At 43.0% G+C, this 21,595-nt stretch overlaps 8 protein-coding genes across 10 annotated transcripts; 2 read left to right on the forward strand and 6 right to left on the reverse strand.

The window, feature by feature from the left end:
* Positions 1–63: 63 nt before the first annotated feature.
* Positions 64–10,074, reverse strand: RB195_024289 (uncharacterized protein; the record flags this gene model as incomplete). Its single annotated transcript, XM_064212002.1, has 3 exons — positions 64–157; positions 9,854–9,908; positions 9,963–10,074. 3 exons carry the CDS (start codon positions 10,072–10,074, stop codon positions 64–66), a joined length of 261 nt encoding a protein of 86 aa, XP_064067883.1.
* A 1,459-nt stretch (positions 10,075–11,533) lies between these two features.
* RB195_024290 (uncharacterized protein) lies at positions 11,534–11,806 on the forward strand (the record flags this gene model as incomplete). The annotated part of the gene is made up of 1 exon (XM_064212003.1): positions 11,534–11,806. One exon carries the CDS (start codon positions 11,534–11,536, stop codon positions 11,804–11,806), a length of 273 nt encoding a protein of 90 aa, XP_064067884.1.
* Positions 11,807–13,339: 1,533 nt separating this feature from the next.
* RB195_024291 (uncharacterized protein) lies at positions 13,340–13,876 on the reverse strand (the record flags this gene model as incomplete). Of its 2 annotated transcripts, XM_064212004.1 has the most annotated exons (2): positions 13,340–13,486; positions 13,631–13,876. In XM_064212004.1, the coding sequence occupies 2 exons, from the start codon at positions 13,874–13,876 to the stop codon at positions 13,340–13,342; spliced, it is 393 nt and encodes a 130-aa protein (XP_064067885.1). The 2 variants fall into 2 exon arrangements, with proteins under 2 accessions (XP_064067885.1, XP_013291867.2); XM_013436413.2 differs by lacking the exon at positions 13,340–13,486 and having other exon boundaries at positions 13,601–13,876.
* Positions 13,877–14,662: 786 nt separating this feature from the next.
* RB195_024292 (uncharacterized protein) lies at positions 14,663–16,323 on the forward strand (the record flags this gene model as incomplete). The annotated part of the gene is made up of 3 exons (XM_064212005.1): positions 14,663–14,917; positions 15,000–15,142; positions 16,107–16,323. The coding sequence occupies 3 exons, from the start codon at positions 14,663–14,665 to the stop codon at positions 16,321–16,323; spliced, it is 615 nt and encodes a 204-aa protein (XP_064067886.1).
* A 2,484-nt stretch (positions 16,324–18,807) lies between these two features.
* RB195_024293 (uncharacterized protein) lies at positions 18,808–19,110 on the reverse strand (the record flags this gene model as incomplete). The annotated part of the gene is made up of 1 exon (XM_064212006.1): positions 18,808–19,110. The coding sequence occupies one exon, from the start codon at positions 19,108–19,110 to the stop codon at positions 18,808–18,810; it is 303 nt and encodes a 100-aa protein (XP_064067887.1).
* Positions 19,111–19,311: 201 nt separating this feature from the next.
* Positions 19,312–19,830, reverse strand: RB195_024294 (uncharacterized protein; the record flags this gene model as incomplete). The annotated part of the gene is made up of 1 exon (XM_064212007.1): positions 19,312–19,830. One exon carries the CDS (start codon positions 19,828–19,830, stop codon positions 19,312–19,314), a length of 519 nt encoding a protein of 172 aa, XP_064067889.1.
* On the reverse strand, positions 19,312–20,424 carry RB195_024295 (uncharacterized protein; the record flags this gene model as incomplete). The annotated part of the gene is made up of 3 exons (XM_064212008.1): positions 19,312–20,051; positions 20,105–20,208; positions 20,276–20,424. 3 exons carry the CDS (start codon positions 20,422–20,424, stop codon positions 19,312–19,314), a joined length of 993 nt encoding a protein of 330 aa, XP_064067888.1.
* A 53-nt stretch (positions 20,425–20,477) lies between these two features.
* On the reverse strand, positions 20,478–21,593 carry RB195_024296 (uncharacterized protein; the record flags this gene model as incomplete). Of its 2 annotated transcripts, XM_064212010.1 has the most annotated exons (3): positions 20,478–21,236; positions 21,318–21,486; positions 21,562–21,593. In XM_064212010.1, 3 exons carry the CDS (start codon positions 21,591–21,593, stop codon positions 20,478–20,480), a joined length of 960 nt encoding a protein of 319 aa, XP_064067890.1. The 2 variants fall into 2 exon arrangements, with proteins under 2 accessions (XP_064067890.1, XP_064067891.1); XM_064212009.1 differs by lacking the exon at positions 21,562–21,593 and having other exon boundaries at positions 21,303–21,353.
* Between the last annotated feature and the right edge of the window lie 2 nt (positions 21,594–21,595).

Consider the following 21,595-nt stretch of genomic DNA (forward strand, 5'->3'; position numbering starts at 1 on the left):
CGTGAAACCACAGCAAGAGCAGCATTTACTTCGGTACTTGAAGTTTTTGCTGCACAATGACGTTTATTTCCCAAGCCTCATCATGGCTCGTTTATGGTAATGTATTGTAGCCCGCTTTCCCAAACGCATTATCGATCTTTTCTGTGGTATCGATGGCCTGAAATTGCAGATGTTGTTAACGAATGCAATTATTGCAACTCCACCCAGTAAGGTTGGAATAAGTCATGATAAAACAAATGAAGTTCCTTGTCTAGCAATCTGTATCATTCTTCAAAGTGTATCACTCTTCTTGCAAGCATCAAAATTCTGATCTTCTTCGTATGTCATTCATCAGTAGGTCAATTTTCAATGGTTCGACTAAGACTAGAAGGAACTCAATTTTCACTTCATTTCATGCGTAACTGCTATTTCCAACTGGCACTATGCTGTCTGAAACTAGTAATATGGTGCTGCAATGTCTACCTACCTTGTTGCACATTTATAGGCCAGATTTTGGTACAGTCATTTTGAAACATAGGCACCCTTTCTATGACATACTGAGTCTACAGTCGTCTTAATTATCTTGTTTTGAGTTACCCTAATTTAATTCTTTTTTCTGAATAACGCAGATTCTTTGTTGGTGTTTCCCTGTCAGATTGTGGACTGTCTCGCCCTCATGAATGCTATGCGAGCATTTGTTTGGTTGGTTTTATTCCTTCGACGGTTTTGTCATGAACTGTCGTCAGTATCCATATCCCAAAAGGATGACCAACGTCAAGCACCCTATCCTTAGTAAAAGCCTGGGCAGTTTTCTTGTAGCAAGTCGGTTCTAAGAAATCATAAGTATCTCATAATACAGAGATGCAACGAGGCATTTTTTTATAAGGGAACGGTCAAAATGTACTCGAATGATGTGCCGCCGTGTATCCAAGAAGATAATGAGCATCAGTAGTTGACAGTGACCACAGTATCTTGGTCACTTCTCTTATACTGCCTCTTTCTGACACCACACCCACTCCACCTTGCCCATCTATGTCGCCGCGTCTGCAGCCTCTGCGATGCGCTTTTTTAATCGAACAGAAAAGGAGAGTGCCTAGCGATAGAAGTTGTTTGAAACTTTAGATAAAGTAGAGCTGTTTAAGAAGTTTATGTAAGTGAAATGCCGTTTAGAAATGAAAAGGAAAGAAATGAAAGAGTTTATTTTTCAGTTCTGAATCGTTAAAAGAAAACCACCTATGGGGAATAATCCACTTATCACCTTGATCACCTCGACTCCCGTTGATCTTCGAACAGGTCGAGCGGCCGCCAGTAATTCTTTCATTTGTCCCGATCGCGTGCCAGATTCACCCAGTGGCATCTCTTCTCGCGAAAAACTCGAAGAGGGTCGTACTTTTTTTGAAGGACTTCGTGAAGAGGTCTGATCATCGGGTAGGCGGTCTTCCTGTAGTGCGCTTAATATCGCGAGGGACCCAGTCGCTCACGGCTCTGGTCCAACGGTTGTCGTTAAAGTGCATCACGTGTCCGGCCCACCTTATTTTACATTCCTTGGCGAACGCGGCGGCATCTCTAATCTTCGATCGCTGACGTGTGAGAGAACTTTGAATCCCGTTCCTCATTTGCGTGAAGCGGGATACTCCTAGTATCACTCCCTCAATTGCGCGTTCAATGATGCTCACCGCGTTTTCTTCCTGCTTGCGAAATGTCCAGGTTTCTGTAGCATAGCTCAAAGCAGCAAGTACGGTAGTGTTGAAGAGGTGAACACGGAGCCGGGTGTTCTTGGTAATCCATTTATGGAAATACAAAATATGGCTCAAAAAATGTCCAACTAATCAGTGTTATACTATATTCCGTTAATTTTTTCGTTTTCTAGGCATTTTTTTGCATGTGTAACTGGCATCCAACGCCTTAAGTGGCGCGACAAATGCTTCACAGACATGAATTGTACCTAAAGGCGTATCCCGAAGATACAGAAGTGTTTGTTTGATGTTCATATACCTTACCGGTCATGTTGATTTCATGCAGTGAACAGATGGACATGAAGCGACAGAAAGCTGGAGAAAGTAGAAAGGAGCTTGAAGAATTATTTAGGGTTTTACTGGATAAAATGTTCAGGCAAGTATTGCAATATTTGACATGCGTTGTACATGGACATGCTCTCTGTACTAAATTTAATAATGCATTGGTTTAGATAGTTTTCTTTTCAATTACATAATTTTCAAAGTTTGTTTGCCGTAAGCACCGTTAATGGATGGTGTAGTGTAGCGAGTAGAGGTTCCGCTTCCTGCACAATCGATCAAAATTAAGTAGTGGCAATTTAGTAGTGGCATTTTTTCTGAAATTTGATTTGTGTACATCCAACAACGTCTTCCTGCTCTTTTTAATTTTGAATGAAGGCGGGAAATTTCATGGTTAACAGTTACCACAGAATGATGATTAACGTAAAATGAAGAAAGAAATTATCATACTGATAAGGATAGCGTTCCATATTAGATCATGTTGGCTACTGTTTAAGCAGCCGTTTGCGAGCGTGTTTTCTCTTTCTGAAAAGGCATGTTACCAACTTCAGCCAAACGTGCTAGAAAATTTTATACGCGGAGGAGTCATAGAGGAGCACAACAACACGTGCAGAAGCCAAGGATATGAAACGGATGCAACGTCTCACTTGCCTCTTGCGACGTGCACATGAAGGTATTGTGCGATACTACGGCACCACGGTACAGCAATTCCGCACCGTTCAGCCCGTCTCACCATATTTCACCGCACTCCCACGCTGGCGCACCAAATCCACGCGATAGGACCCGTCACACCCTATTTTATTGTTTTGTGGCGTAGTCGCTCCAATTCGACACCATGAAACCCGTCATGCTCCATTTTATTTGATTTATGGTTTATGATTTATGATTTTGTGGCTTTCAGACGTCGGCGCACCAATTCGACGCCGTAGGATTCATCTTATTCCATTTTACAGCTTTCTTGCGCCGAGACACCAATCCGACACTGTAGGACTCGTCGCACCCCACTTTATAGCTTTCTGGTGCCAGCGCACTAACTCGACGACGTGGTATCCGTCTCTCCTTCCCTTTCCGGTATTCCGTTTCACATACACATACAGACACATACACGTGACAGAATAAGACCGTTATTACATAGCATGATCATGATCATTTGATTTGGATTATGAAAAAATAAGGGCGTGTTTAGATTTTTGATTCCTTGCAGATTTTTTTGATCCCATACATAATTGGAAGAGCAGTAGAACACGCCCATAACATTTCAACGTAAGCTTCAAAATCTATATTCTAGTCGATAGCTGAACGAGTTAACTTCGAAGTTGATAACTATAACAAAAATCAGGGCAACGAAGATACTAACAAGAAATAGTGGTGTAGACGGAAAAACTCAATTCTTCGCTGACTGTTAGATGAGTATCAGATAGCTAACAAAGCTATGTTCAGCTTTGATGCCTTAGATAGCTTGGAATTCGCACCACCTTATGAGCTGACTCATATCTGTGTGGGTGTCAATAGTACCTCAGGCTGCCATTGGTTCTTCATTGATCTTCAATCTGGGCAGAGCGTGGTATTTCTATGAACAAGCTAAATTTTGCCTTGGTCAATGAACTACTGACTAAGTTCTCATTATCAGAAGAGTTATAGAAATGTGGCAGTGGTATTCGAAGCTTATGCAGTTCCTATCTTGCCCCTTCTGGACTTTGGAGCAGCTTTCTACTCTCATCATCGGGACCGTCTTCTCAACGCTCTTCGCGTCGATGGAAGGTTTGTACACCTGATTAAGGACATGAATTGAAGAACAACTGCTGCTGTTTGAACATCAGTCAGATGGAATTAACTTTTCGAAGTTGGAGCTGGAGTGAGACAAGTGGTTGTAGCACCCTTTTTGTTCAATTTTGCCGTCGCTTACATCATGCGAAGAACGGTTGAACAGTGTCCCGCTGATGTCATCCTAGCACCATCAGCACGTCATTTGGTGGTTCTCAAAAATGATGATGATGTATTCATATTTGCTTCAGGCAACAAGTTGCAACATGTTGTGAACCTCCTATCAAAATTAACTCTAGCCTATGGGCTGCGACTCCACCCTGACAAATGCAAACAAATGTGGGTCTCCTTGGGACAATTAACAAGAATCAGGGAGGACCGACCACCTATTGAACTTCCCAGTTCCAGAAGGTTCTACACGTTTTGCATGAAATCGAAATTTGCCTTCCATTGGTAATCTTCTGTTAGTGAAATATGCAAGGAATCGTTTGAACATGTTCCATTTTTTGTCTCTCACGTCTGATCCATTTAAAAAAAAGTATCGTGGCTTATGCGCGAAGAGAACAAGATTATAATCGATTTTTCCAATCTATGCCACCAAAAACGGTATCCAGAACGTCGGCGAAGAAGGCAGGAGATATAAGGTCTTCTTGCCTAAAGCCTCAAATGTTACAGTAACAGACCGAATTCCTTATATACGACCGACAACGGCGCAGTAGTTGTTAATATCAAGTTGTTCCTCATCTTCTTAAAGAACAGCACTATTGAAGAATCAGGAAGTTCAGCGCAAGATTTAACCAACTCAAAACAGTCGTTGAGAAGTTTTTTTTTTAGGAATCTAATTAATACTTTAAATCCAGTTATTAGCAATTTGGCAGCAATGGAATTTGAACCAGGCGCTTTTCCTTGTTTCATTTCCTTTATCGCGCGGCTGACTTCACCTGGTAGGGTTGGTAACACAGCGTCGAGTTGATACGATGATATTGATGCAGGTTATCTTGTTGAAGGAGTGGGTGTAACGCAATCATTAAGACGTCTACCATAACCGCACTGTCGATGGTTTGAAAACGCCCTAGTGCCAACCAATCCTTTCATCCCTTCGGGGTCGAAAAATTCATACCATACTTGTCTTAGAGGATAAAAACACTGACTAGATCATCAGCTGGCCCTAAAATCATTGTATAGGCCAACACGCGTTCAAAGAACCCCAACGATTACGAATTGCAGGAGTAACGCCAGAGAAATTATCCCTTCAATCTTGTAAAGGAACTACGATTGTTTAGTCTTTAACCACTCTCGCGACGTTGACGGGAAATCATAAAATTCAAAAGTCTCCTTCTCATACTTGGGTCAATTTTATTGTGAAGATTTGGTTTGTCTGCAGAGCTCTTCAAAGGCTAGCACTTCTCAGAATCGCATGATGTAATCACGTCAGGTGTTTCTGCTCAATATTTGTTTTCAAAGGAGGCGGCAATGCTTTACTAAGAGACACAATAACTCATTGCCCAACTTAGAAGTCGTATAGCGTTTTGTGAACGAGAGTCAGTATTTGGTCAGTACCAAGACTTAGGAACTAATATGTCCAGGCAAGATTTCCACCAAATTTTCTACTAGTTGACGCTGGGCAAATCTGTAGCTCTCTATATCAACGCTATTTGTGGTGAGGGAAGCACTACAAAATCTACGATAATGCTTGGTTTGTTGGTTCCAAAGGTTTCGTTGTGGTGATATGAGACTCGAAGTTAAGAAAAGTTGAGGTCGCTCTTCTGGTGAAGGCAATCATCGAAAATTATCCGCTTGAAACAACACGAGATATGGCTCAAAAACTAGGCGTTGACCATTCAAGAGTCGTCCGCCATTTGGAAAGAATTGGAAATGTTGAACAATCTGTGCCGCATGAACTGAGCGAGTCCCAAGGAAACCGAGGTTTTGAGAACTGCCCAACAAGAGTGATCCATTTTTGATAGTATCGTTACGTGAATTAAATTCTTTACGACAACAAGAAGCATCCTGCTCAAAGGATGGACAAGGATAAAGCTCTCAAGCATTTCTCGAAGCCGAAAATGCACCCGAAGGCGAACATGGTGACTGTGTGGTGGTCTGCTACAGGTGTAAACCACTACAGCTTAATTAAACCTTGTTAAAATCACCGCAGAGAAGTACTGCAAAGAACTAGACAAAATGTACCGGAAAATCAAACTTCTTCGCCCGGCGTTAGTGAACAGAAAGGGCTCAATTCTCTTACACGACAATGCAAGGCCACACATTTCCAGGGTGACGCTACTGGAGTTGAACGATTTAGGTTCCCACTTCCAACGATTCCCACCCACAATATTCGCTAGACCTTTTGCCAACCGACTGCCACTTTTTCAAACATCTGGACAGCTGCCTAAGAGGTAAGGTCCTCCAAAACCAAGGTGATGCCGAAAACGACTTCCGGAAGTTTGTGGACTCCAAAAGTTCGGACTTTTATGCAGCAGACTCTTTTTATGCGTGGACTGTAATGGTTCTTATTTCGACTTATAAGGTTGATCTTGAGGCGACTTATAGCGTTTTGAAGTGAATGTTTGAAAACGTGCACTATTTTTGCACCAACCTAACTTAGTTCGATGACAGTTTCGAGTTTTCAAAATAGAACGGGAAAATAATATGTTGAGAGCTGTCTCGCACTTGCAGGTCTTTCGAAAGTTATGGAACTGAGACGACAGAGTGACTTTTGTCATAACAAGCAGATGATCTTTTTCAAAGTGGACTGATGATGTCTACGTCAACAAAAATAGAAAAATTCGTTGATAAGACGAATCAACAGCATTTTCGTAATCATATTTGGGAATGTCAATGCCCATTTTTTCTACCGCCTTCTAGGAAAATGGTTACTCTTCAAGTAGAGCTCATTCTCCAAACCAAAACTGTACAGTTATGATTTAGGAACACGCAACCAGTGTGTTTTCTCTTTACGTGCGCGGTCCTAGACCATATGGCCCTATAAATTTTTCTCCCAATTCTCCACAACCAACATTGGAATTAAATTCTCCAACGACAAAATTATAAGTGGAACATCTAATTCGTGGAGAACTTTGGAAGGGTGATCGGAGTAGTTGGGAAACACTTTGAAAGAAATTGGCGTATTCGTTATCATCATGGTCAGTTGTTAGTGCATATGTTTGAACGAAGCGAAAGCGAATGGCTTTAGTGAGTATATCGATGTAAAAGACTCTTGCCGGAAAGGAGGTAAAATTATCAGCAATTTATTCATTTCTTATCGGTCGGAAACCCGGCTGAATAGGAAAAGAAATCCATGTGGCCGCTTAGCTGAACGTTTAGAACTTCATTCATTTTTCTGTGTATCAAAAGGTACCTCCGTTGTGTATTCTTTTCATAGCACAGCGATTGTTGTCTTGGAGCGGAGGGTACGACAGTGGCAAGAGACTATGCATGCTGAACCAGTAGTTCAGCGTCAGGTTGTCCAGGTGAATCGAAGTGACGTAAGTGAAAGCGAAAAACCACCGATCGCCCACGGTGGTGTTTGTATAGAATGTCAACAGATTCAATCAGTGGAGGATGCCATAATGCAATTGGCTATGTCGCTGTCGGTAGGTATCGCCTGACGGATGTCCCTGTTGTATCAAAGTGCTGCACTCGTCGGCCATCATCTCTTTCAAAAAAGTCTTCTCTTCATTCGGAAAGGAGGTCATGATCGATCTTAATACCTTTTCACGACTGTACGAGCAAAATTGAGTGTTTAGAACCACTCATCTCTGAAATCAACATGTTCTTTTCAAAACCATACTGAACCCCAAGCAGTTGTTGAATATTGTTACTAATCACCTAGCTCAAATCAAGTGTGTTCCAACTCATCGGAAAGAAATCGCTGTAGAACATTTTTCTTATTATTTGCCGCCGGTAAACTGTTTATAAGAGGAGCCCTGCACAACATTGAAGAAACACTAGGCACCCGGACGAGTACCGAGATACAAAAAGGGTTCAACACTACACCACATAAACATTGCTCCAAAACTCATCGAAGATTAGTAGGAGTACAAAATGAAGTTGTTCCTCACTTTCATCAAAGTAGAGAGGGATTTCTTTGACTTATTCTACACATGGAAAGGGTCATGGAAATCTGAAATCCCACTCACATGCAACAGAAAGAATATGTACTAGTGCTCTAGCAATGTTTAATACATGTCGGAAAACAGACTTGATGAGCCACATTTTTCCCGGCTAGTTATAAGAAAAGAGCGGCTTTGGTAGTGTATGTTCGAGAAGTCACCTCCAACATTACCGTTCATTCTGTTTAAGAGATCTTAGCACATCGCAAGCAGGAGGAAAATGCGATCTGTTTATCGACAAGCTAATGCTAGAGGGGTCTCTTTTCATGCAATTAAAGTAAGATTGAAAGTCTTCTACGTCGACGATCAATGATTACAAATACTGAAGTATCTCCTTGGAAAGTAAAATAATGTAAGTCAGACAACTGACGCGTTTCAATGACAAACGCTGGACAAGCGCAGTAAGTGACTGCATTCCACCAAATGGAAGACGCACTACAAGGAAATCGCAATTCCAATGATCAGATCTCTTTGTGAAATCTTTTCTACAACAAAAAAAAGTAATGCTCTCTGTGTCGGTCCACGAAAGAAGAAGCCAGTGGACAACTTTTACACGTGTACAACGGAGCAGGGTGGCAAGTTTAGTGTTATTCCGCCATCTCGTTTTGACAAATGGAGGAAATCTCCTGGATACTGGACGCTCTGGCTCATTATCGAGCTTGAAGTAATGTCTCAAATGTCTTCCTTATACACGGATAAACGGAATGAAAATGTGTTCCTTTACATACCACAATATTAGTTCATATAGATCCCGCTTGTTTAGTAGGAAAATTATTTAGAACATAAAACTGGACTTCTGTTTACAAGAATATGAAGAACCTGACTTTGATCTGCAATATCTGGCCATCCGTATGAGTACTCAGAAGGTCCCATGAAAACACAACACTTAAAATTTAACCGTTTGTCCTCCACAAAAGCAAAGTTTGTTGGCAACTCGCAAAGTACTCGAGCGTTATGGTCGTAAATGAGAAGACAATGCTTCACATAGTAAAGGAACATTGATGGCAGCCGGAGGCACTCTAACAGCCTCGCCATGAGAGCTGGGTCAGCCAATATGGGGTGCGAGAACCTGACGGTGTCGGAATTAACAGGGACTTTCCTAATGAGGTTAGTTACACAATTCCGGCAGAACAGCTGACATTTCCCCCATCAACAGCTTCACTTTTAGTCAATGTCTTCATTGTCGACCTTTTTTTTTTGTTCAAAGCATGAACTTTGAACTGAAGATTTCGGCCGTCGGCTATAGTCAGATTTAAAAAAGTTTGTCTTAAGATGTTATAAATGTGTGCAACTATGTACTTGAACATATATGCGTTTAAGAACGCTTGCAAGTTCACGATTTGTAAACTGTAAAAATTCCAATAACCTGCACTACGAAATTATTTCGACAGCATGCAACTTTCTAGTCGGTTTTCAATTCAGTAGTTAAGGCGGTTTCAGCTCGGTAACTAATTCTTTGTAGGCTAGTGTGTCTCGGTTCTACACCCGTTGCAATTTTTTTTAAATGTAAATGGATTTCCCCAGATGAAAAGGCTGAAAAACAAGCATTTTCAATTCCTTTAAAGAAACATAGAATTCTGCAAACGGTCTCCTGCTATTATACTAGAACTAAGGTGCAGTCCATATGTTTCGAAGCTTTCCAAACTCCTGGATTTTAGAAAATGCATTTTGAAATCAAACTCCAGGACTGAGATCGTGTGAGGGACGTGAGGCTATTAATACTGCCGTCTGCAGTAAAAATAGCAGTCTGCACTTCCGTACTTTGCAGAGCAACAGTACAGTTCCAGCATCTTCAGGGGACCGTTTAATCAGAGGACGTGAGAAATGACTCCTTCCATTATCATTTCATAGTAGCCGGTCTTAAGCCATCGAACACCTGGTCTTGGACCTAGACATCTGGTTACCATGTACACCTAGATATGCGCCGTGGCCGCACTTAATTTTGTCGAATACAAATGATAACAAAAAGAAGAGATAACATACGACTTCCAAGATTGAGATGATTGGTACAGTGACAGTATCCATGGTACTATTCCGCCTAAATATATAACATTACTGCTGAAAATTTACCGGATCAAATGATGTGGTTTACCGAATGACTGTCGACTAAAAGACTGGTTTTGATGAGCCACCACGAATGAAGACAGAACAAAACAACAGAGACATGTAATAAATGTTCGTGTTTGAGTAAATTTCTGAGCCATTCCTTCGAAGAAATGCTTCTGAAAATGGTTGTTACATAGGTAACGTTACGGAAATGTTACGCAAAGAAAAACAAATAGAGTAGCCTTGTGCTACGTTAAGAGAAAAATGCAGCGGAAAAAAAAACACAGAACTGTCTTATTTGTCCTTTTTTTCAATCCAAAAATAGCATTCGAGCTTGCAATTCACAATTTTAAATATTCTGCTGCGTTTAAACACTCTATTTTGTCAAGTAACTGAGCTTATGCAAGAATATGAGTGATACAGTAAAGTGGTCTTTGCGAACACAAAAGAAGAATTTTTCGTGCCTCAACTATGTTTGAGAGAGACAAAAGTTGAGCAATAATGCACTAGTGAAGTGTAGTTCACTGAGGCGGATCCCAATCAGAAACATAGTGCATGGAAGCAACGGAAGTGGTTATAAGAAGAAAACAGGTGGAGCGCCACATGGCTCAGTCATGCCTTAAAAGACTATGGAAAACCAACGTACACACGTTATTATAGAACACAGGGACTTTACACATGAAGTGGGACAGAACTGACGTTTAGAATAATGTGGTGAATGTAAACAATGCAAGAATTAAAATGTAAGTCATGACGTGATTATGCAAGGAATCTTTGGAATTAAAATGCGTTGCATAAAGCATCACCTTCGGATACGGTCGTTCTATTTTCAAAATTGGAATCATTGGACCGACCTCTTAAATCCCAGAAATTGAAGTTAAGGTAGCAAGGAGTGGGTCTTTTCCTTTTTTTTGGTAAATGTACATAAAAAGAAAAAATGAGAAAATGAAAAGATCGGCAGATGTTGTCTAGTAACATGATCAAAGCATTGTATTGCATTGGTTTTTTTTTTTTTAGTTTACAATTTCACAATAAAAGAGTGAAAGTAGTGGCTAAGTATTTCGATAGAGAATTTCTCACCCTACACTGTACTGGTGTTCCAGTTTTTTCATTCTATTGGTCCTGTAGTTTTTTTCAAGGTCCTACTATGCAGTGTTCAGTGGACATAACACAGCATTCCCGTAGCTTCCGTTTCTAACATTTAATCGAAAGTACAAGGCAGCTAAAGCTGCTCATAAAAGTGCTATACTATGCTGTATGAAAAGAAGAAGAAGAAGACTTAGAAGCCCGAAGGAGATCAAGAAAAAAGAAGACTCAAAAGAAGCCCGAATTAGAAAGACTCAGAGGATGCCCGAATGAGATCAAGAAGAAAGAAGACCCTGAAGAAGTCCGGAGGGGATCAGAAGAAAGAAGAGCGAGTTCATTAGAAGACTTGAAGATGCCAAGAGGAACTGAAGTAAAGCCTCCGAAGGCTCAGCTGGAGAAGCAATGGTTAAACAAATGCGGCTTCAACATGAAGAAATGTAGACGCTGTTCACCGCCGGTGCACCTGCTCATAGACCCCCCGCCCAGGAAGTCAGCAAGGATAAACACGATCAGCTGAGTAAGGATGTGCAAATGTTCGTGTCCGACGAAGAGGAAGGTCACACATTCGCCAATTGGTACAAGAGATACGGCCCTGTCATCGGAGATTCAGCCTTGTCAAACAACAAAGAGCGCGATTTGATCCCCTTGAAGCTGGATGAGGATGCATATCGCAGGTATGCTGATCACATTCTACCGAAACAACTGCACGAGATCGACTTCGAGAAGACAGTCGCGCATCTGGGAAAGCTGCTTGCGTCCGAGAAGACATTGATTCGATTCGACGGTACGATTGTCGCAAGATAAATTGCCCGCCGTGGACGGTCAGTTATGTACCATTCCGCAACTACGCTAACACGATCAAGCGGATGGAGCCGAAGGAGCTCTACTACACAGCACTGAAGGCGCTGCAGTTCACAGCAGAATTTCAAGATCCATCGCTCCGTGAAGTTCGTCTCGGGATGCTCCATCAACTAGATACTCGTACAGAAGGTGCGCCGTGGACGAGAGTAGACCTTGCTTGCCTGCTGAATGTATCCTTTCGTCCATCCATATTGAACGGATGATCTTTGTCATATCACGAATCCCAGACGAAAGAAGGTACTTAGGGAGCATTTCGATATTCGCCTGGACATATTACCTCGTAAGTCTTGGTAGTGACCAAATACTTATTCTCTTCAAAATCACTTCAGCACAAATAACCACAACGAAGTCGGCTAAAAAAACGCTCTGCAGCTTCTAGATAGGAAAACTGAGAGGAATGAAAAATTTGAAGTGAATTTAAAGCAACGAAAAGCGCGCTTTTTTTGCACCAACTTAGCAGCTGGAGGAATGAGTCGATTGTGTCAGTTAAGTTACAAACATTTCACCAAAAGCTCTTCAAAATTGTATGCATAAAGTAGATATAATAATAACGGGCTTGTGTAGTCGGTTGAAGGTCCGTTGTAGCCATATGGTTGTTGGTTCGAAACCGCCCTGGTGCCAACCAAGCCTTTCATTTCTCCAGGGTCAATAAATCGGTACCCGACTTGTCTGGGAGGATAAAAACGCTTCCAGAGTCTCAACGATTACGAATTGCAGTAATCGGAATTGGCGCAAATTGCAGTTGGTGCACACCAAGTGGATTGATGCGCCAGTGATTTTATCCTTTAAAATGTAGTACATAGTCAGAGTGGCAGGCCTCACAAAAGCTCTCTCAGCGATATAGCTTTGAATGTTGTAATAAATGCATCTGAGGAGTTCGTGTTTTACAAATGTGGTGTTTCACTGAGTGGTATAGAACTTGGGATTGAAGTTTTAGTGTTGTTCAAAGGAAGTGAACTTTCACGCTGCCTTTGTAGTAATCTTCGACGTAAACACTTCTTAAAAGCCAAAAAGGAGCATCTGCAGCGAGCACTTGATCCACAAATGGTGCGAAAGCCTGATTTGCGATCTTCGATCAGCAACGTCCGAAGTTTCTTCTATCTAATCATTGTAACCTATCCAAACTATCTAAGAATAGAAGTAAAGAGACGGCGAAACATTACATGTCATTTGATAGAGATTTTTCTGGAGCTACAAGGGAGCGGTGTTCTGATTTTTAAGAATTATGTTGTTATTGATTATTGTTATTTCGAAACATTAGAATGAGGTATCGAATGGACGCAACGGAACGGGAAGACGAGCAGTGAAGTTGGTCTGTTGAACCGCAAAAATTGAAAACGAAAACGAAAGCCTAACAAGCCGCTAACACTGCTGCGTACATTTCGCGGGTAAACAAGAACCTCACAACAGAGAAATTACGTACAATGGCAAAGCGCAATATATACGCGGCAACATGAACTAACATGGTTAACATGTCTAGGGCTCCAACACCTTCTTCTTAAGATGCATCACGTACGTCTTCATTTTTGGATCGGCTTGCAAATGACTGGGAGGTCCGCGTTGTCGAACTGGTCGAGTTGTTGCCGGCGGCACGATGGTTGGTGGTCGATCTTTGACATTGTCCTTGATGTTGGCGATCGTCCTTGCCCTACCATGTTACCGCCGGTCTTCCTGGCTCATGGTGTTCGTCGGCAGCACTGCAAAAGTTCTGCAGGTTTCTCCGACGTCTCTCCTTTCTTAATGTGACCGTAGTTCCTTTCTGCAGACTTTGCTCGCGTGACATATTGCCTTCTCGGTCCCATCTGGCATCCTGTGCAAAATCTCTGATCCAATTCCATAGTCTGATGCATCGGCTGCGACAATTATATCCAGACTAGGATCAAATCGCATCACGAGCAGGTCTGAAGCGAGCACTTCCTTGGCGCGATTGAAGGCTGCTTCGCATTCTTCATTCCATTTGAACGGAACGTTCTTCTTCAACAAAGCCTCCAGCGGTGCGCGTAACTGGTGCATCTTCGCGACAAACGATCAATAGTAGTAAATCGTGCCAGGGAAGGAACGAACTCTGTACACCCACCCGTCATTATTAAATCTACTCTATGTAATTTGTTATAAGACGTTGACTCTGTTAGTGACATTGGAGAGGCCAAGCAGTTCTTTGATTATGACGTCGCAGTATCACACAACAATTTCGAAAAGCTCTTGGTGAAATGCTTGAAATGTAACTTAACTGACACAAGCGACTCGTTTCTCCAACTATTAGCTTGGTGCAAAAATAATGCGCGCTTTTTGCTGCTTTATCTTGACTTCAAATTCTTTCATTTCTCTCAGTTTTCCAATTTAGAAGCGGTAGAGCGTTTTGTAGCGGATTTCGTTGTGGTTATTAGAGTTGAAGTGAACGAGAATAAATATTTGCTCAGTACCAAGACTTACGAGGTAATATGGTATGCGAATATCGAATTGCTCCCTAAGTACCTTCTTTCGTCTGAGATTCGTGATATGGCGAAGATCATCCGCCCAATATGGATAGACAAAAGGATATCTGAATCGTGGAGACACGCTATTATAAATTCCCTTCACAAGAAGTTATCCGTCACGGCTCCTAGGACTTATCAAGGAATCTCTTTGCCGCGTGTTATGTATAAGGTTTTGGAGCGGACTATCCTGGACCGAACTATTAAACATTCCGAAGAATCAACGCGCGACGAGCAAACTGGCTTTCGTCCTGGACGATCTGCCACTGACCAGGTGTTCATCGTCAATAGAGCGATCGGAATCTGACAGCGATATTCGGAGCCAATGCAATTAGCGTTGTTGGACTTTGAAGCCGCTTTTGCTCCGTCTTCACATCGTAGCCGTCTTCTCAACGCGCTCCTAGCCGATGGAGTACCAGAAACGTTCGTTCGCTTACTTGATATCATGAATCAAAGAACGACTGCTTCAGTTCGAACACCGGCTGGATATATAACACCATTCGAGGTGGTAACTGGAGTAAGACAAGGGGCAATGGCAGAATATTTCCTGTTTAACTTCATCATTGACACACATGTAACGGTAACACACGTAACAGTTGCAGTAACATCATGCGAAGAACAGTAGGTCAGTGTCCTGACGACATCGTCTTAGCACTATCAAGGTATCCTCGACTGGTCTCGAGTACGCTGACGATGTTGTTATATCCGCAGAAAGCAGTACGAAACTACAAAATGTAATCAACCTTGTATCCAAGCTGGCTGCAGCCTATGGACTACGTCTACGCCCTGAAAAATACAAGCAGATGTAGGTCTCCTAGAAACCTTGCACGGGGATCAAGGTAGAAGGACAACCGATAGAACTTGTCGATGGGTACTGTTACTTAAGCTGTACGCCTAAGAACAGTGGCAGAAAGGTATTCAGCAAAGATGCACTAACGCCATTTCCGCATTTCACTCCTCAAAATTCCTGTGGTCGACCCCCCTCACCAAGGAATTCAAACTGCGAGTCTACCGATCCCCAGTCTACAGATCCTCATCATGATGTACGAATCGGAAACTTGGGCAGCACTTACTACAGTGATGAAAAGCCTTGTTTGCAGCTGTGAGCTGCTTAGACGGCTACTTGGCTACTTCTAGCCTAGGGTATGCCACAATGAAGATCTTTACGCAGAAATTGATGTGGTTTACCGGCGGATGACACGTGGAAATGTCAACATCTTGCACCGTCATCAAAAGTAGCCACGGAAAATCGTCTTCGCTTCTTGGTCACATATTAAGGAGACCAACAGATCGCCTTGTTCAACGAGTTTTTAGGAGTTTCTTTCAGGAGTCAGATTCAAGCTCGAAGAGGCCACCTGGCCGAAAAAGGAAGTTTTGGGGTGAGGTGGTGAAATAAGCTCTAAGGACAGTCGGTGTGGATAGGCCACTCAGGCAACACGTAAAGGTTCGCAACATATGGAACAACAGAGAACGGGTTGATTGCAAGCTCTCGCAGAAGATCGAGAAGGCTGGGCAAGGCTATGTTCAAGGACAGCACACCTAGGCCAGGATGCGGGTAATCGCGTCAGGCGAAGATATGAGCCCGCCGATTAAGTCAAGCCAAGTCATGTCCAGGCAGGATTTCCACCAATTCTTCTTTATGAGTTAAACCTGGGCAGATCTGTAGCTTTCTATATCAACGTTGTTTGGGGTGAGGGAAGCACTACCGAATCTACGGTATGCGTTGGTTCCGAAGGTTTCATTGTGGCGATATGAGCCTCGAAGTTAAGGAAAGTTGAGGTCGCTCTTCTGGTGAAGGCAATCATCGAAAATGATCTGCTTAAAACAACACGAGATATGGCTCAGAAACTAGGCGTTGACCATTCAAGAGTCGTCCGCCATTTGGAAAGAATTGGAAATGTTGAACAATCTGTGCCGCATGAACTGAGCGAGTCCCAAGGAAACCGAGGTTTTGAGAACTGCCCAACAAGAGTGATCCATTTTTGATAGTATCGTTACGTGAATTAAATTCTTTACGACAACAAGAAGCATCCTGCTCAAAGGATGGACAAGGATAAAGCTCTCAAGCATTTCTCGAAGCCGAAAATGCACCCGAAGGCGAACATGGTGACTGTGTGGTGGTCTGCTACAGGTGTAAACCACTACAGCTTAATTAAACCTTGTTAAAATCACCGCAGAGAAGTACTGCAAAGAACTAGACAAAATGTACCGGAAAATCAAACTTCTTCGCCCGGCGTTAGTGAACAGAAAGGGCCCAATTCTCTTAACATGTAACAATGCAAGACCACACATTTCCGGGGTGACGCTACTGGAGTTGAGCGATTTAGGCTACGGGACTTTCCCCACCCACAATATTCGCTAGACCTTTTGCCAATCGATTGTCACTTTTTCAAACATCTGGACAGCTGCCTAAGAGGTAAGATCCTCCAAAACCAAGGTGATGCCACTACCGGAAATTTGTGGACTCTATAAACTCTTATGCAGCGGGAATAAACAAACTTGTGTCTTGTTGGCAAAGATGCGGAGATTGTAACAGTTTTTATCTCGACTGAAAAAGTTGATAAAAAGAGATATAGTGTTTTGAGATGAATGTTCGAAAGCGCATATTACTTTTGCACCAACGTAATAGTTACCACAGGTTATCGCGGCTCCAACCTTTTACAGCTGTCTCTCTTGGGGACTAAGACAAGACAAGTGCCCCCTTTGTCTTTGTGTCTAACAATTGCTCTTGACATGAAAGTTCGCCTTCTCTGAAATTATAAGAAGAACTCTGAATTTTGCCTTCTCAACGTGCCTTCTTGAATTTCAAAATTCCTAACACTTGCTTCGTTCATTGTCTATGCTGCCAATCAAGAGACTCCTGTTGTCACGGATGCCTTATATCGTTCTGTTCGCTTGTGTGGCTGAAATCTTATTCAATGATTGCGTCTGGCTCACTCTTAGACTCTGCAATTCTTTACCGCCTTGGTTACGCCACATTCCCTCCTAGCACTGAAAAACTTCTTGGCCCAAAAGTATCGTGCTTTGCATGCAACTTTGGTGTTTGTGGCAGCCACCTTCTTTAACTCTCACTGACAAGCCATACAAGTAAAGGCTGTTATTCTGCCCCTTAGGTTCTTCCTTGCCTTTTTCCCACCCGCTAGGTCCGTAGGACCAGAGAAACCAACAGAGAAGCCAACACTAGCATTTAAGCACTCAATCATGGAGTAGCCCTCTGAGTTCGAAAGCAGTAGCAAAGTACTATGTGGTTAGATCACCTAGACGCAGCAAGATGGAAAATAGATCCTTTTATCCAACTAAAAGTTATATCATCAGGTGCATATCATGGAGTACCAAAAGGTTGGAGATTTTATGACTGATAAGAATGATACGCGTGACCTACATTGACCTCATTTGAAGAACTTCATACTAATAAAGATTACCTCAAAAAGATACTGCAGGGAAAATAATAACTTGCATATACTTTCACATCTCATTATTTCACACATTTTGCGCCCTAACTGATTGTTCTATATAAACTCGCAGTGCATAAGTGTGTGATTGTCACGATGTCATTCAACGAATTCATGTTCAACTTTCAACTGCAGCAACTATGCGAGCTGCAATTTTATGATCAAAATTTGCAGTTATACCAGGTAATCTACGTCTACACCTTCACAAATCTTAAATGATTACAATTAAAGAATAAAATGAAACTTACCAGTCCTTTTTATGTTTATTGCAAAATGAACCCGGTTTGAGCAATTCTATTTTGCAAGTTCTATGCAGATATAATGTTTATATAGAATGCGTGTCAAATATTTTAATACTTGCTTGTACGTTCTATGTTACTGTGTTACTGTGTTACGTTCTATGTTCTTTAAACTCCTTTCGACAAAGTTTTTTCGCTCTATTTCTATACCAGCCTGAACGTCCGGCTAAAGCAGGACTTCAAGCTTATTTTGGTGTTCGCTTCGCTCGCCTTCACCGTTCAATAAGAAATAACAGTAACGACATGTTTGAAATTAGAATTGCTTTTTTATCAAAGCTTTATCCATTTTTTTACCCGAAAATTTAAGAGTAGATGAAAGATTTTATGGTTTTTAATTAAACGCTCAGTTCTATATTTAGAGAGCAATCCAGCTTAATTTTACATCAATGTTTCTCTCGAACCTCCACAATTTGGAGACATCATTCGAAGTATGAGTCTCCTCCGTTCTCCACTGTTAGCGAAGAATGATGTGCTAACATGAAATGACGTGAATATCACTGTCGTAGTGATAAAAATGACGTTGTACGTCAGATCGCGTAAACTGTTGGCTACTGTGTGTTGTATTTGATCAGCCGTTCGCACGTGCTTTTCGTCTTTTTGAAGCGAACAGGGAACTTTGTATCTTCGAGATATACCTTTAGGTACAGTGTACGTCTGCGAGGCATTATTGGCGCTTCCTTACGCGTTGGATACCAGTTTTACCCAGCTTATATACTTACTTAGATACTTAGATGGCCCGGCATCTCTTCCACTCGTTTCGTTCCCTCGCCATTGTCATCTAAGATGTTCTCAAGTTTCGTGAGTGACGTTGAGGAGGTCCTTGAGCCGTATCCAGCTGAGCTCCGTGTAGGGAATACTTCACCCCATCTCGTTGGCCGTCTTCTTCGAAGGTGTTTAGCATCTCTTCGGATCCACTCTAGCGTTCTTTTGGTCCATCTACCGTCGATTCTTTCCATAGTGTGACCGGCCCATCTACGCTTTGCTTTCGATATATAATCCGCTGTGTCGCGAAGACGAGACATTCCTCTTAACTCGTAGCCGCGAAGGTAGGCTAGGTGTTGCGCGCGCCGGTTAAACTTCAGAAGGCATCTCTCAAGGGCTCCGTGGGTAGTAAGTAGCTTCTTAAACGTGGCCGCGGTGTCTGCCCACGTCTCCGCTGCGTAACAGAGCGCTGAAAGGACTGTCGAGTCGAACAGATGGGCTCGAAGATCTTGGTCCGTCAGTTAGTCCGTAGCTTCCCTGACGGCTGCGAATGCTGCCCATGCTGCTCTCATTCTTCTATTCAGTTCTCCCTTCAAGTCGTTTTCCATGTTCATAGAACGCCCGAGGTATACGTATGATGAAGTTTCCACGATTTGGGAGCCTTCATGTTGTACTCCTCGTCCGCGAAAAGAATGCTTCGAGAGAAATCTTCCATCAACACATATGCCCCTTTCTTTCCAGGGAATTGATTCCATTATCCATTGCAATGCAGCCGTGAACAGCTTCAGCGATATAGTATTGCCTTGTCGTACCCCCTTTCCAATGGGTATGGTGAGAGGGCGGTGGAAAAGCTGTATCCTAGTCGTGCATCGATCGTAGCAACTGGCTAATGTCCTCAAATACGACGCGTTCACACTTTGATCGACCAGCGCTGACAGTACTGCATTCGTTTCTACGCTGTCAAAGGCTTTCTCATAGTCGACGACGGTTAGAACAAAGGGCAGGCGGTATTCCCGGCAAACCTCTATGACCCTCGACATGGTCTGGATGTGGTCCAAGCAGCTGAACCCGTGGCGGAATCCAGCTTGTTCTTGAGGCTGGGCTTCATCCACCGTCCTAGATATGCGTGTGAGGATGATCTTGGTGAATACTTTGTATAACACGCTCAGCAAACATATCGGACGGTAGTTCCGAAGGTCCTCTCGGTCACTTTTTTTATAGATAAGAACGAAGTCTTCCACTGGTCTGAGATCCTTTCTTTCTGAAGGTAGGATGTCATGTGCGCTGCTAAGATCACATGAAGTGGATGGCCACCAGCCCGAAGAAAGTCTGCTGATATAAAATCAGGTGCGGGAGCTGTGCCAGGTTTCATGCTCTTGATAGCGACTCGTTCTTCCGAAGGGAGAATCCGTGGTGGACTTCACCAGAGTGGGGATGATCGGGCTTGATACAAGAGTTGATGAACGGAAAAGGTTCGAGTAGAACCTTTCCGTAATGATTTCCATCTCACGACGAGAAGACGTGCGAGTCCCGTCTTCGCTCAGCAAGGCTGCTAGTGGAATATTATATTCGCGGAGATCTCTGCGGCACTTCTTTAGACTCGTTCTTCTTTGTGCTGCCTCCAGAATCTTCATCTGCCTGTATTTCAAAAGATCCCCCTGCAACGCTTTTGTGCAGCTAGTGTTTGCTAATAACCGCTCAATGTGCGATGCATTTGGATCAAGCCTCGAAGCCCTTCTTTCCAACAATTCCTTGGTGGTCTTCGATCCAAGTTTGTTGTGCGCGGCTTCGAGATACGCTCAGCACAGGCTCGTAATCCTCTGAGCAGCATCTCGTAGTCTACGTTTGGGTCCTCCTCGATGTTCCAGTCACCTTGGGACAAGGAGTCCTCGAGTACGCAATCGTCGTGGACGACTTCTTTTCTCCTTCGTTGCCGATAGCAGATGTTCTTTTCCATCGTGTGGCTAAGTCCTATTTTCGCACGAAGGAGACGGTGATCAGAACCACTACAAAAGGATAGTACTACTGTGACGTCGAGTAGACACCACCTCCGGTTGGTGAGTATGTGGTCGATCTCCGCACGAGTCGCGCCATTTGGCGATTCCCATGTCCACCGACGATGATCTTTTTTCATGGAAATAGAATTCCCATGAAAGAGGAGAGCGGCGGACAGCAGCCCGACGAGATGATTGTCATTTTCATTCCAGTCCCCTAGTCCAAATCTTCCAATCCTGTATTCCTCTTCTGTGTCCTTTCCTAATTTTGCGTTGAAGTCTCCGACAACGAATTTGTAGAAGGGCTTCTCGTTGCGGATCATCTCCTCCAGCTCCTCGTAAAACGCATCCAATTCGGATTCATCAGCTACTGATGTTGGTGAGTAGCAGTTGATGATACTGATGGGTTTTTTGCGCAGCGGGCGGAGGCGAAGAATGGCCAGACGAGGTGACTAGATCTCGTGAGAATCGACGAGATGGACGACAGATGGGTACACAACAAAACCAACACCGCCTACATTTCGCGACGGAACCTTCTCTCCACGAATGACGAGTGTACCGTCATTCATCTGTCGTACGTCGCTCCTTCTGCACTTGGTCTCCTGCAGAGCAATCACGTGAAATTTGATACGCTCTGCAGCTCCGAGAAGGGCATGCAGGTCAGCGTCTGTGGAAATTGTTCTCGCGTTGTAAGTACACAGTCTGAGACAGTCTCCATGGCGAGTCGTGGGTGTGTCGCCTTGGTCCAGAATTCAATTCAATGACGTCCTGAGCAACCTGAGATTTGATCGCCTCTCACCGGTCGCCATAC

Source organism: Necator americanus, chromosome X (genome assembly GCF_031761385.1).
Source record: "Necator americanus strain Aroian chromosome X, whole genome shotgun sequence".
Taxonomy (NCBI): domain Eukaryota; kingdom Metazoa; phylum Nematoda; class Chromadorea; order Rhabditida; family Ancylostomatidae; genus Necator; species Necator americanus.